Source organism: Pipistrellus kuhlii, unplaced genomic scaffold (genome assembly GCF_014108245.1).
Source record: "Pipistrellus kuhlii isolate mPipKuh1 unplaced genomic scaffold, mPipKuh1.p scaffold_m20_p_1, whole genome shotgun sequence".
Taxonomy (NCBI): Eukaryota; Metazoa; Chordata; class Mammalia; order Chiroptera; family Vespertilionidae; genus Pipistrellus; species Pipistrellus kuhlii.
The window spans coordinates 73,564,325-73,578,337 of NW_023425404.1; the positions used below are offsets into that span (position 1 = coordinate 73,564,325).

General features: G+C 49.2%; 1 protein-coding gene across 1 annotated transcript; it reads right to left on the minus strand.

Annotated features, from left to right (window-relative positions):
• Positions 1–339: 339 nt before the first annotated feature.
• NFKBIA (NFKB inhibitor alpha) lies at positions 340–3,471 on the minus strand. The gene is made up of 6 exons (XM_036451903.1): positions 3,164–3,471; positions 2,526–2,634; positions 1,989–2,199; positions 1,617–1,705; positions 1,215–1,475; positions 340–912 (listed from the first exon to the last, which is right to left on the minus strand). The coding sequence occupies exons 1-6, from the start codon at positions 3,388–3,390 to the stop codon at positions 865–867; spliced, it is 945 nt and encodes a 314-aa protein (XP_036307796.1). The 5' UTR covers positions 3,391–3,471; the 3' UTR covers positions 340–864.
• Between the last annotated feature and the right edge of the window lie 10,542 nt (positions 3,472–14,013).

Here is a 14,013-nt window from a genome sequence, read left to right on the forward strand (position 1 = left end):
TTGATAGAAATTCTAACTCTCCATCCTGCTCTCTTCCTCTGTAAAAAATCAATAAAATATATTTAAAAAAAAAAAAAAAAGTAAATGACAATGGAGAGCCTTCACACTGTAAGCCACACAGCTTGCCCCCCATCCCCCATGCCTGTTTCCTATCACCTGGCAATCTTACAGCGGCGTCCCCTCCCACACACAGCGGGCCCAGGGTAACTGTGAGAAGCGGCTCTCGGAAAGGGCTCCAGGGCTGGCTGTGGTGAGCGCTCCCACACCCCTCTCCACCTCCACCTGAGGACTGAATGACTCTCAGACTGGGAGTCCCACCGAAGAAAACGATCAGCGTAATTCTGTTTGTAAACATCTGTTTAATAAATACACATCTTAGAAATAGCAAAATAATTACCAACAAAATACACTATATACACCATTTACAGGAGGGTCACACAAACCATGACAGGTAGCAACTTTTAACTCCACACCACTGAAAGGTTTAACAACACACCTCATTGTCACAAGTCACAGGACAGGGCTGGGCTTCATTCAAAAAGGACACTGGATAAAACGCAGTCCTTTCATCAGATTCTGGATAACCTTCTCAAAAAACCCCCGCAATGGTGAGTTTTAAAAGAGGTTTTCTTTGAAATCCAACGGTCTTTCTTGCTCCCTTCCCCAAAAATGCATAAAAATAACAAAACGAGGGCTGATCCACCAACAGTAAAACGTCTGGGGTCAGGCAGTGTGCAGTGTGGTAATAAGTACACCTTCTTGATTTCTTTTTCTTTCTTTCTTTTTTTTTTTTTTTTTAGAAAAATAAAACTCTGTTTTTGTACAAATATACAAGTCCATGTCCTTTTAGATACGCTGTGAAGCTCATAACGTCAGGCGCTGGCCTCCCAGCACACAGTCATCGTAGGGCAGCTGAAACGAGATGAAATAAGGCTTGTTACACTCCCGGAGCTCGGCCATGAGTGTTGGGATAATGGGGAGAGGGCTGCTCCTGGGAATGACCTAAGTATCTGGACTTCATTGTCTATATCCCAAATACAGAAGAACAGGCTGAGGGGGTTTCGTTTTGATGCTCCTCTCCTAAAAAAAGACGACCTGCTCTTGGGATACCGTTCTATACACTGAAGCTGGAGCACTCACTAGGGAACACTCCTGGATGGAGAGGGATAGCTCCAGGGGCCTGGGAGGGGGGAGGGACCACGGCGGAGACTCACCTCGTCCTCCGTGAACTCGGACTCTGTGTCGTAGCTCTCCTCGTCCTCACTCTCCGGCAGCCTCTGGAGGGTTTCCAGGGTCAGCTGGCCCAGCTGCTGCTGGATCCGGGTGCTGGGGCGGCCCCAGGTGAGCTGGTACGGGGAGTAGCCCTGGTAGGTGACCCTGTTGACGTCGGCCCCACACTTCAGCAGGAGGGACACCAGGTCGGGATTCTGCAGGTCCACCGCGAGGTGAAGGGCCGTTCGGCCATTACAGGGCTCCTGGAACCAAAAGGAATTCGAGATATTTACAGGTGAGTTTAGAATTTTCCCTTGTAAAAAAAAAAAAAGAAAAGGACATGAAATCTTAGTGAGAGGGCCCTGGAGCCCCACGCACTGCACTGGGAGGCGAGCAGCACTCACCTGGGCGTTGACATCGGCACCCAAGGACACCAGGCGCTCCACGATGCCCAGGTAGCCATGGATGGAGGCCAAGTGCAGACACGTGTGGCCTAGAAGGACAAAAGGAGGAAAATATAAATATCAACACTCCTTTCAACCCTCATATCTCAAGCAGATTCTTTCACCTCCTCTTTTAAGGGGTAACTTCTTCTGAAGAACCTGGTTTCTGAGTGAGTTTTTTGAAGGCACCCAACAGGCCTTTTGTATACCTATTTCCTCAGCCTTCCCATGCTGAGAGGTTAAGCCCTTGCCTGGACTCCTTCAGCCGGGCCTCCCCTCCCCCTTCCCCCGTCGCCTGCCTTCGGGCGGGCAGGGCAGGGCAGGCGGACATACCGTTGTAGTTGGTGGCCTGCAGGACGGCGTGGAGGTGCTGGGTCCCGCAGCTCTGAGTCAGGACTCCCACGCTGGCCAGGCTGCCCTGCTCACAGGCAAGGTGCAGGGGGGTATTTCCTCGAAAGTCTCGCAGCTCAGGATCACAGCCAGCTTCCAGAAGCGCCTGGGCGATTTCTGGCTGGTTGGTGATCACCGCCAAGTGGAGCGGAGTCTACAGACAGAAGAGGGAACAGAGAGGATGCATTATGGACCAACCCTCAGTCTGAGTTCCCTTGAACCCGGAGAGTCCCCAGGTGGTGGGTGCTGCACCCCCCGCCCCCCAACCCCCACCCCAGGTGCAAGGGGCAAGGCAGAGGCCCCCGGTGGTCTTCCTCATAAAGGTCTCACGAAATCAATGGAATTTACTTGAATGTTGGCTGACTCGAATGTAAAAGGTCAGGTGGAATAAGGACCACTGACTTAATTAATTGCATGAAGGATGAGGAGGAAACTGCTAGACCCCGGGGTCAGGGGGGCTGGGGCCGGCCGGAGGCGCACCTGCTGCAGGTTGTTCTGGAAGTTCAGGAAGGCCAGGTCTCCCTTCACCTGGCGGACCACTTCCATCGTCAGCGCCTTCTCCTCGTGGATGATGGCCAAGTGCAGGAACCTGCGGGCAGAGGGAAAAACCCCGGGGTGAGCGCAGTGCGTGGGGCCGGGGCGGCGCGGGCTGCGGGGGATTGCGCAAGGCCGGGCTTTCTGGAGGCCGCGGCCGCGGTGTTTTCCGCGAGGTTATTATGAGCTGAGTGTTCCTGGCAGGCGCCCAGGGACTTTCCGGGCTCCCCCCCCCTCCCCGGAGGGCGCCGACCAGCCGCCCCGCCCTCCGCCGGCGGAACGCCCTGTACTTCCCCTCCCGCCGCGCGGCGCCCGCCTGCCGGGCACGGAGCCGCCCCCCCGCGGTCCGGACCCCGCGGCCCCGCCCCGCCCCCGGCGCCGGCTCGGCCGCGGGAGGGAGCGCGCGGCTGCAAGGCCGAGCGATGGAGCCGCGGCCCCGCGCGCACCCCGGCCCCCGTGCGCCCTGCAGGGTGTCGGGTCGCTGCACCCTCCCGGGCTCTCGGCCGCCTCGCGGGCCCCGCGCCCCGCTGCAGGCCGAGCCCCAGCCCCCCGCCCCGCCCCGGCCCCCGCGGCCCGGCACTTACGAGTCTCCGTCCTCCGTGCGCTGCTGCCTCCAGGGCTCGGCGCTGCGCGGCGCCTCCTGCGGCTCCAGGCGGATCTCGCGCAGCTCCCGCACCATCTGCTCGTACTCCTCGTCCTTCATGGAGTCCAGGCCGCTGTCGTGGCGGTCCTCCAGCGGCCGCTCCTTCTTGGGCCCGTCCCGGGGGCCCTCCATGGCCCAGTCCTGGGCGCGCTCGGCGGGGTGGAACATGGCTGGGCGCGGGGCGCGGGCTCGGTGCGGCGCGGGCGGCGGGCTTCTCCGGAGCGGGCGGCGGCGGCGGCGGGCGCGGAGCTGTGGCTCGGCGGCGCCGCGCGGCGCCTTATGAGCGCTGGCAGGGGATTTCTTCGGGGCGGGGCCAGGCCGGGGAATTTCCGAGCCAGTCAGACCTGAAAAGAGAACTGCCTGGTGCGCTGCTAGGGAAAAGCAGCGCCAGCCCTGAGCCCGGGGTTCAGCGGAGAAACTCCCAGCGATGAGGCACCGGGGTCAAGGACAGGGAACTTTTTGATGAAAGCCGGGCGGCTGGAAAGTCCTCCCGCCGGGCCCCCTCCCGGTACTTCCCTGCAGCTCGCCTCCCGGCCCTGCGCGCCAGCCCTCCCCCGGGGATCCCCTCCGGGGGCTGGGGTTGGGGTCGGCGGCGTACAGATCCCAAGGCCGCGCACGGGCCAGACGGTTCCTCGTTGGGGTTGGCCAGACGGCCGGTCCTTTCCGTTTTGCGACCTTTTTGGAAACGAGAGTGGAAACGATGTCCCTGTGCAGGGAGGGATTCTTTTCCCCAAACTTCACGGTGGGGAAGGGCTGCTCGGCCCATGCCAGGCTCCGGGCCGTGCAGCGGCAGGGCGCACCCCCAGCCCCCTCCTCAGGGAGAAGCTGTGCAAGTTTGGGCTTCAGTTCCTCGGGATCTACAACCCTGTTGACTGGGGGAGAGGCAAGCACTCAGCTCGTATTCGAGGGGGAGGGGGAAGAATGTTGAGTGTAAACATAATTTTTTTTGTCGAGTAGGGCAAGGTGTTAATGTTTGTCATTGAGGTTGTAGATACCTTGCAATAACGACATGACTCCTGAGGTCGTGTCCTCTGGTTGGCAAGGCACTAGGCTGCTGCAGAGAATGCATTCTGAGCCCACTTCTGGGTGCCCAGCTGGGCGACTTTGCAGAAGCATTTGGAGGAGGCTGAAGAATGGGTTGAGTGGTGCCTTACCCAAGATTGGGCCTGAAGGATGGCTACGAAAAGAGCTGCTAGGCATACTGCAGGAAGCTCAGGGCAGCCCTAACATTGCCCAGCCTGCCCCTCACGGTTCCTTTCCATACAGTCCTGGGCCGGGGGTGGGGGGTTGGGGGGCAGTTGGACATGACCATGTAATGTGGGTAGTCACTCTAGGCTCACCATCCTCTGGTTTCACTTGCAGGAATAGAATTTATGCCCCTCTTTGCACCCCAACCTTGCCAGCCAGCCAACAATTGGTCCAGGCAAAACAAAGCAACTGCTGTCAGAGTTCTTCATAACTAGCCCCAGGAGGCCTCTGTATAATAGTTTTGTAGAGTTTTCTGGCATTTGTTGCAATCATCTTTAACTTGACTGGCCATGTGCTAACCAACCTTTCTCCTCTTCCAACCTCCTCCTTCTCACCTCCAGCGTCTGAATGCAGGAAATCTGGGTCAATTGGGGGACAGACAAAACCTGTTGGGGAAAAAGTAAAATCAAGATCTAAAACCTCATAGCAGTAATGATCACATGCTAAAATGTAAACTTCCCATTGGATTCCATTGTCTCTGCAGAAATAGGATACACAAATACACAATTTTTTGAGGCAAGGTGCAACAGCAAATCTTTATTCCTGGCTCTACCTCTAATTAACTGCATATATATATATATATATATATATATATATATATATATATATTAGATGTGTTTTTATTGCTTTTTAGAGAAGGGAGAGGGAGAGAGAGAATGAGGAAGAAATTTTGCTCATATGCATCCCACCCAGGGACTGAGCCTGCACCTTGGGTATGTACGCTGATGGGAATCAAACCTATGACTTTTTTATGCATGGGACAATGCTCAACCAACTAAGGCACACCAGCCAGGGCTAATTAACTGCATATTAATTGGAAACATCAGTTAACTTTGCTGTGGTATGCCTGCTTTTATAATATTAAGACTGGATTTGGCCCTGCCCGTTTGCTCAGTGGATAGAGCGTCGGCCCATGCCCAGGTTTGATTCCCATCAAGGGCATGTACCTCGGTTGCAGGCTGGATCCCCAGCTCCAGTTGGGGTACATGAAGGAGGCCTCCAATTGATGTGTCTCTCTCACATCTGTTTCTGCCTGTCTCTCCCCCTCCCTTCCACCCTCTGTAAAAATCAATGGAAAAATATCCTCCGGTGAGGATTAACCAAAAGAAGAAAAGACTAGATTTAATGCTGTTTAGGTTACTTTTGTTTGTTTTTACCAGCTTAAAAACTGTGTTACTTAGCCACAGATGCATGTATAATTCTGCTTAAGGGTGACCAGGTCTCTTGGAAATTCACAGTGTAAGTTTTTGGAAGGACTCCCAGCAGTTTATGTAACACTTTGTTCCCAGAACTAATTTTGTAAGATAGGTATTGTCCTTACTTTCCTAAAAAAGAAATTGAAATTCAGAAAAATTTACCTACATGCCCTGTGGCACTTCACCTAATTTATATCCCAGCACATGAATCATTTGGCCAAAGTAATAGCAACAGTTTTGAAAACACATTTTGAAAATGAGACCGAATACACTATCTCTTGGAAAATACTCTTAAGTATTTTCTACTCAATAGTTAGATAAAATAGAGGGTGGTAGATTCATGTCTGTAAAAAAAAAAAAAAAGTACAGAAATGTCAAACTCTAAATGCCCCACTAATAATGGGTACCATAGAAGAGAGTTTTTGGCTGCAGTTTAAAATGATTATTAAAAAGAAAATCATAAGTAAAAAGTGTGTCAGGATTAAGTAATTCTGCACCTCCCTTTATGGCTGTCTGTTCCCCAAGGTGGTCTTTGCTCCTGATGCTTAGTGTGACCCCTAGTGGTAAGAGCCGGCCCAGGCCTGCCCTGGTTCGTCAAGGCACTTTGGGAAATTTTGGGAGGTGCCAGAGTCCTGATGACCTGTCCCTACGGTGGGGATTCCCAAGGAGGTACCTTTTGTTTTTCCGTAACCTAGGAGACGGTTTTGAATAATGCGATCCAGCAAGTTTCCTCTCGATCACATATAGCTCTATAGGGGTTAAATCAACAAACATCACAACTTGGGCAATAAAGGATGTACTTGGAAACCAGAAAACATGTGCAGAAAACTGACTTGTAGTTTAGAAAGACCTTTATGGACTCTTGGGTGCGTAGAGTTCTCCTCACCTCATTGTTAAAAATTTTCACTGATCCTGACCGTTTTAAAGAGGTTAAACCTTAGGTAACTCTTTTAATGTCACTTGGTTTTTTCTTTCTTCTCTTTCTCTTTTTAATCAAAAGGCAAAATAATAAGTTAACCTGGAAGCTGCTTTGTGTTTCAGGATGCAGCCGTGGGGAACGGCAGGATGGCGGTGGTGCTACACTGCTGGCTGGAGCACGCCGCCCCTCCCCCAGCCATGGGCACAGGCGCACCATCAGGGCCTGGTGTGACCACGCGATCTTCGTTGGTGGAAATGCAAAGTGTGAATCCAACCTACTGCCTCCAGTGCCCAGGGCCTGGCAGCCTGGAGATTGTTCTTCCCTTTCAGCCAAGTGGTCCGACATTCGGCTTTTCTTCACATCCTGGGCAGTGTCCTGTGTCAGTTGACCTGGCCAATTAAGGGAACATTGTTTTAGCCCCAGATTGAATACAGCCAGGCTGGAAGCGAGAGGAACCACGAGAGAGTCCCGAAGACCAAGAGAGGCAGGCCCGCTGCTGACGGACAGCCCTGCTGTGAAATTCTGGATTTATATTCTTCCTGCCCCAGGCTCAATCTTCTTTCCTCCTGTCATGCTTAGCAGCCACCTCCATCCATCCCCCTCAGAACCTGGAGCTCCCAAGCTCTGGATTTCCCCACGGAAAGACAGCTGTCAGGCCCTGCATTCTCAGTGACCTGAAAATAAGGCTGTCAAAGTCTTTATGCATTTCTTTTGCTATACATAATGCAACTATTATTATTATTTTTGTTAATTCTCACCCGAGGATTCCCCCCCCCCCATTGATTTTCAGATAGAGTGGAAAGGAGGGAGAGAGAAGGAGAAAGAAACATCGATATGAGAGAGACATATCGATTGGTTGCCTCCTGAGTGCGTGGGGATTGAGCCTGCCACTGACTTATGTGCCCTTGACAGAAATTGAACCCAAGACCCTTCAGTCCATAGGCCGACGCTCTTACCACTGAGCAGCCTGGTAGGTCTGTATCTTCTGCAATCTATAAGGATCAAAACTCTAAAGAGGATAAAATCAGCCCTAGCTAGTTTTGCTCATGGATGGAGCGTCAGCCTTTGGACTGAAGGGTCCCGGGTTCAATTCCAGTCGAGGGCGCGTGCCTGGGTTGCGGTCCCTGGTAGGAGGTGTGCGGGAGCAGCTGATCAGTGATTCTGTCTCCTCATTAATGTTCTATCGCTCCCTCCCCTCCTCTCTGAAGTCAATAAAAAAAAGTACCAAGTCAAACTCTAATACCTACCCCCGGGGGCCAGGCGGTTTTCCCAGATGAGTGAGGCCAGGCCTGTGAGTCCCTGGGTTGGGGGTGGGGGGCGGAATGGGGGGAGTGATGGCTTCTCGAACGGTTGAGACCTGAGAGAGCATGTCTTTCACACTCAGCTCAGACAAGTTTTGCCAAACAGCACTTTGAGTTCAGAACTGATTGATATTCCATTTATAAAGGGAAAATTTTAGAAAATAGGTGTTAATGTAAATAGTTTCAAATTTTAAAATACTGTGAAAATGAAATAAAATGCATTTCTGCATCTTTTGGCTGTGAGTTTACATGCTGCTTTTCAGCCAAGATATGAGGTGTTGTGTGTGTGTGTGTGTGTGTGTGTGTGTGTGTTTAAATACAGCATCCTTTTATTTGTTTTAAAAAATACATTTTTATTGATTTTAGAGAAGAAGGGAGAGGGAAAAAGAGATGGAAACATCAATGATGAGAGAGAATCATTGATTGGCTGCCTCCTGCACGCCCCCTATTGGGGATCAAGCCCCAAACCCCTGGCATGTGCCCTTGACCAGAACCAAACCTCAGTCTCTTCAGTCCACAGGCCGACACTATCCACTGAGCCAACCAGCTAGGGCCAAGGAATGTGCTTTTTATGGCGCTTTGTGGGCAGGCACCTCCTTCAGCTCCCTGGGCCGCGGGGCCCCTGCCCTCTGTGTGCCCTGCTGGGGGCGGAGTGTGTCTGTCCAGGAAGTTTGGGAGGCAGGATTGGGATCAGAGACTAAGCCCTGAACAGTCTGTATCTCTTCCGGAAAGAACTGTTAAGCACTGCTTGGTAAAATGAGTAAATGAGTATAACAAGTTCAACGGAGTTTTGTTTTCCCCCCATAAAGACTGCTTGTTTTTTTTCATTTGTTTTGCTTTTTTAAAAACTCAAATTCTTTTAGATAAGTCTCTCTCTCTCTCTCTCTCTCTCTCTCTCTCTCTCTCTCTCTATATATATATATATATATATATATATATATATATATATATATATAGGAAGCCAGTGTCCATGACAACTGTGATGACCAAACAACTGGTCAGATGAGGTGCATTGAGCACCTCTTGGTCCCTCCCCCAGGCCCACAAGCTCCAATTGCAGCAAGGTGGGTGGTGGGGGGCGGGGCAGTGAGCACAGTGAGCAGCGGTGGGTGGGCGGGCAGGGTGGTGAGCAGTGGTGGGGTGGCAGGCAGGTGTGCGGGCTGCAGGGGTGATGACTGGGTGGGTAGGGCTGTGAGCAGCGGCAGGCTACTGCGTGCAATTTTATGTGCTGGGCCTCTAGTAAAAAAAAACTAACCCTCAGCCCTAGCCGGTTTGGCTCAGTGGATAGAGCGTTGGCCTGGTCCCAGGTTCAATTCCAGTCAGGGGCACATACCCAGTTGTGGGCTTTCTCTCCCTCTCCCTTCCTCTCTGAAATCAATACAAATATATATTTTTAAAAAGTTTAGTCTTGAAAATAAAATTAAAAACAACAACAACAACAACAAAAATCACCAAATTCAACCCACCCTCAAATTTATTTCAGTAAATATGTCTTTGAGGTCTTCCTGCTCTGCTGGTGCCTCAGCCACGTGCCCAGCCTACCTGTTGGGTAGCCTACTGCCAGGGAGGGCGGAGGCCTGCATGTGCCACTCCTGCACGTGTCAATCACCGGCCCAGATTCCTGACTCTCCCTATGCACTGTTTGTTGGCAGTAACCAAGTAATACCGGCAGGTGTGTGGGTTATTCGTGTCTGCTGTGTTGGGGGAGGAGTAGTTGGGGAGGAAGGAGTGGAGGCACACTGCTTCCTCCTCATGTCAGTATGTGTGCCTGTTTGTCTTGGGTGTGCGTTCATCCTGAGCTTAGTCAGGGTGCCGGGCCGCTTCGCACTAGAGCAGTTCTACCCAGAGCCTGGGACCTGCCGGAAATGGGACACCAATGGGAGGGGTCCCTGCTCTGAGGCACCCTCACCAGCATCAGAGGCGAAACCCACCACCAGAAACGTACGGGGATGTGCACATTTTTCTCTCTAAGGTCTGGGGGATGGTTTAGGAAAAGGTAAACAGAATCATAGCTGCTAGGATAAAAATTAACATCTGGAAATTGGTGGCATTTTTATATACTAATAATGAACTATCTGAAAGAGAAACTAAGAAAATAATCCCACTTACTATTGCAACAACAACAACAAAAAAGGGTACCTAGGAATAAGCCAAGGAGGTAAAAGACCTGTATTCTGAAAACTATAGGACATTGAAGAAAGAAATAGAGGAAATGTAAATAAGTGGAAGCACATAACGTGGAGAATTAACATCATTAAAGTGTCGGTTTGACTCAGTGGACAGAGTGTCAGCCTATGAACTGAAGGGTCCTGGGTTCAATTCCCATCAGGGGCACACGCCCGAGTTGTGAGCTTGATCAATGGTTCTCTCTCATCACTGATGTTTCTATCTCTTTCTTCCTTTCCCTTCTTCTCTGAAGTCATTAAAGAACATGAAATAAATGTTCTTAAAAAAAAGTGTTCATACTACCCAAAGCAATCTATAGATTCACCACAATCGCTATTAAAATTCCAATTACATATTTTACAGATCTAGAATACATATTCCAAAAATTTACATGGGACAGCAACAAAAATACCCCGAATAGTCTCAGCAGTTTGAGAAAGAAGAACAAAGTTGGAGGAATAACAATACCAGGTTCTTTATCCAGCTATCCTACAAAATCAAAACAGCCTGGGTACCGGCTTATAGATCAATAGAACCAAACAGAGAACCCAGAAATCAAGATGTTATGATCAATTAATACGTGACAAAGGAGACAAGTGATTCAATGGAGTAAAAACAGTCTCATCAATGAATGATGTTGGGAAAATTGGAGAGATACATGCAAAAAAATGAAACTAGACCACCAACTTAAGAATAAGAATAAACTCAAAATGGACAGAAGTCTTTAATGTAAGTAGTGAAACCATAAAAATATTAGAAGAAAACATAGACAGTAAAATCTCAAACATTTTGTGTAGCAATTTTTTCCCCCCCCAATATATCTTCTAGGGCAAGGGAAACGAGAAAAAGAAAAAAAGAAAAAAAAAGAAAAAAGAAATGGGACTACATCAAACTAAAAGCTTCTGCACAGCAAAAGAACCCATTCACAAAATGAAAAGGGAACCACTGTATGAGAGGAGAGATTTGCCAGTAATACATTTGATAAGGGGTTCGTTTCCAAAATATATAAAGAGCTTACATAATTCAATACCAGTAAGACAAACAACTCAATCAAAAATGGGCAAAGGACCTGAATAGACACTTCTCCAAAGAGGACATAAAGATGGACAAGAGACAAGAAAAATGCTCAATGTAACTAATCACCGAGAGATGCAAATTAAAACAATGAGGTATCACAGTTGCCAGAATGGTTACCATCAACAAATCAACAAATAAGTGCTGGTGAGGATGTGGAGAAAAGGGAACCTCAGTACACTGCCTGTGGGAATGCTGACTAGTGTATCCACTATGGAAAACAGTATGGAGTTTTCTCAAAAAATTAAAAATGGAACTGCCTTTTGACCCAGTGATCCCACTTCTGGGAATATATCCAAAGAAACAGAAACACCAATTTGAAAGACTATGTGAATTCCTACGTTCATAGCAGCATTGTCTACGATATACAAGATCTGGAAAATGCCCAAGGGCCCATCAGTAGAAGAATGAAGAAAGCGGTGGTATATTTACACAATGGAATACTATGCAGCTGTTAAAAAGAAGGAACACTTACCCTTTGCAACAGGATGGACCTGGGGAATATTATGCTGAGTGAAATAAGCCAGTCAGAGGAAGACAAATACCATATGATCTCACTCATATGTGGAATCTAATGAATAAAATAAAGGGATGAGCCCTGACCAGTTTGGCTCAGTGGATAGAGTGCCCGCCTCTGGACTGAAGGGTCCCAGGTTTTATCCAGGTCAAGGACATGTGGGGAGTGTGCAGGACGCAGCTGATGGATGTTTCTCTCTCTCATCAATGTTTCTGACTGTCTCCCTCTCCCTTCCTCTCTGTAAAAAAATCAATAAAAACAAATAAATAAATGGACGAACAAAATAGAACCAGAGGAACAGACTGGCAAATGTCAGCGGGGAGGAGATGCGGTGGGCGACATAAAGGAAAGTGAAGACACTAGCCTAAGAATATTTACGCATAGTCAGCCCATGGACACAGACAGCAATGCGGTGAAGGCCTGGGGTGGGAGGGGCTGGGTGGAGGTGGGCAGAGGGGAGAGGATCCAGGGGACATCTGTAATGGTGTCAACAATAAAACAGAAAGAAAAAGAAGCATAGTTGCTAAAAGGTTTGCTTCAGATTACAAATAGAGTAAAGATTTAGGCACCTCAGTCCACAGCCCTTTCTTATAATCACTGAGAAAACATCCTTCCTAAAATTCCGTTCAGAGCGTTCTCTGTGTCCCCGGAGTACTTGGATGAATACTAAAGACTGACATGTCTTGAAGGCTTATCTCTGAGGCTACTAATGGGGACACCTATAAAAACATTCCTGTGAAAGTTATTCTTAGGCTTCTAAAAAAATCCTTTTATTGATTCTTTTAGAGAGAGAAAGGAAGAGGGATAGAGAGATAGAAACATTGACGAGGGGTCAAGCAGCTGCCTCCTGCACCCCTCCTCCTGGGGATCGAGCCAGCAACCACGGTCCATGTCCTTCACCGGAAATGAACCCCGGGACCGTTCAGTCCACGGGCATTATGCTTTATCCACTGAGCCAAACCGGCTAAGGCCTTAGGCTGATCTTTAAATGCTGCAGCAAACGAGAGAGGGTCAGGAGGGTCACAAAAAGAAGCTGTGAGCAGAGAGGAAGGGGGAAATGGGCCTGGAACATTTTCCCTTTGTTCCCAGGTCTCAGTCGTCACAGCCCAGTCCCATGACTGTGACACATTCGCTCTGGATAAGTCACTCAGCGTGGCTCAGGGACGCTCATCATTTCCCACATCCAGGTCTGTTTCAAGGCTGCTGTTCAGGGATTATTTTCCCAAGAACACTGACATTTTCAGAAAGTGAGGTAGATTCATGCATCACCAAATATTTAAATGATAAAATTTGAAAACTGGGCCAATGAGGAAGAGAAGTTGAAGAGTGTGGGAGGAAGGGTGTAGAGGTGTCCCCTACATTCACTGATGGAAATTCCAGGGGCTGGGGAGAATGTGGGTGGGGCGACAGCATGGATATAGATCTTCGTAAATAATCGATATGAACACGATGATGGAGAGACAGCAGGGAAGCACAGGTACGGTCTAATTACAATCCTGGCCCTGCTGCCTCGAAAGGCTCGAATCCACTTCCAGGGAGCCATGGCCTCAGCGCAGGGGGCAGGGGGAAAGATGAAGTTTCGCAGGAAAAAAGAGGAGGCTACACTCAGGGCAGGGGCCTGGACTAAGGGGAGCTAGGTAAGGAGCAACTGTGGAATTTTTCCTTCACAAATGGCAGAGTTAGGACACCAACAGGAACACAATGGGGATGGCACTGTCTGCAGCGACATCTTCAGGCCATCTGTGGAATAGCTGTCCTTGGAAGAAACATTTTAAGAAAGAGGGGATTTCCGGAAAGTTGGGGTTAAGGATGTTCATTGAGACTGGATATTGTACGTCATTTGTCTCAGAGGAAATCTGTGAGTGTCTTCTCTCCCAAAATCCCCATGTCCGATCAGTTCAGTTCATTCTGTTCTCGAAATGCCTCCAGCCCATTCCCCTTCCGTTTTCACCATCCCATTGGTGCAGGCCCTGATTTACCTTCGTCGCCTCTCAATTTGCTATTTATACATTTATTCAATACTTACCAGGGCCAACGCTTGGTATGCTTTATCCTCTGTGGTCTTCACCCCCATTCAGGGAGGTAGGCAGCATCGTTTCTGTTTCGAAGACATTTGAGACTCAGAAAAGTTAAGTCACTCACTCGGAAGCCAGCCGTCAGACCCGCCACCCGTGTGGCCCTCCCATTGTTCTTCTCTAGGCTCTACCACGTGGCTTGACTGCTCCTATTTTTAAACATTTCAAAGGTACTGACACAAATCATATGTGGTATCATCTATAGTTTACAGGTTAATTAGTATTTTTAAAATTACATTTATTGTTGAAAGTATTACAGACATCTCCCTTTTCCCCTTTGGACCCCCTTCACCCG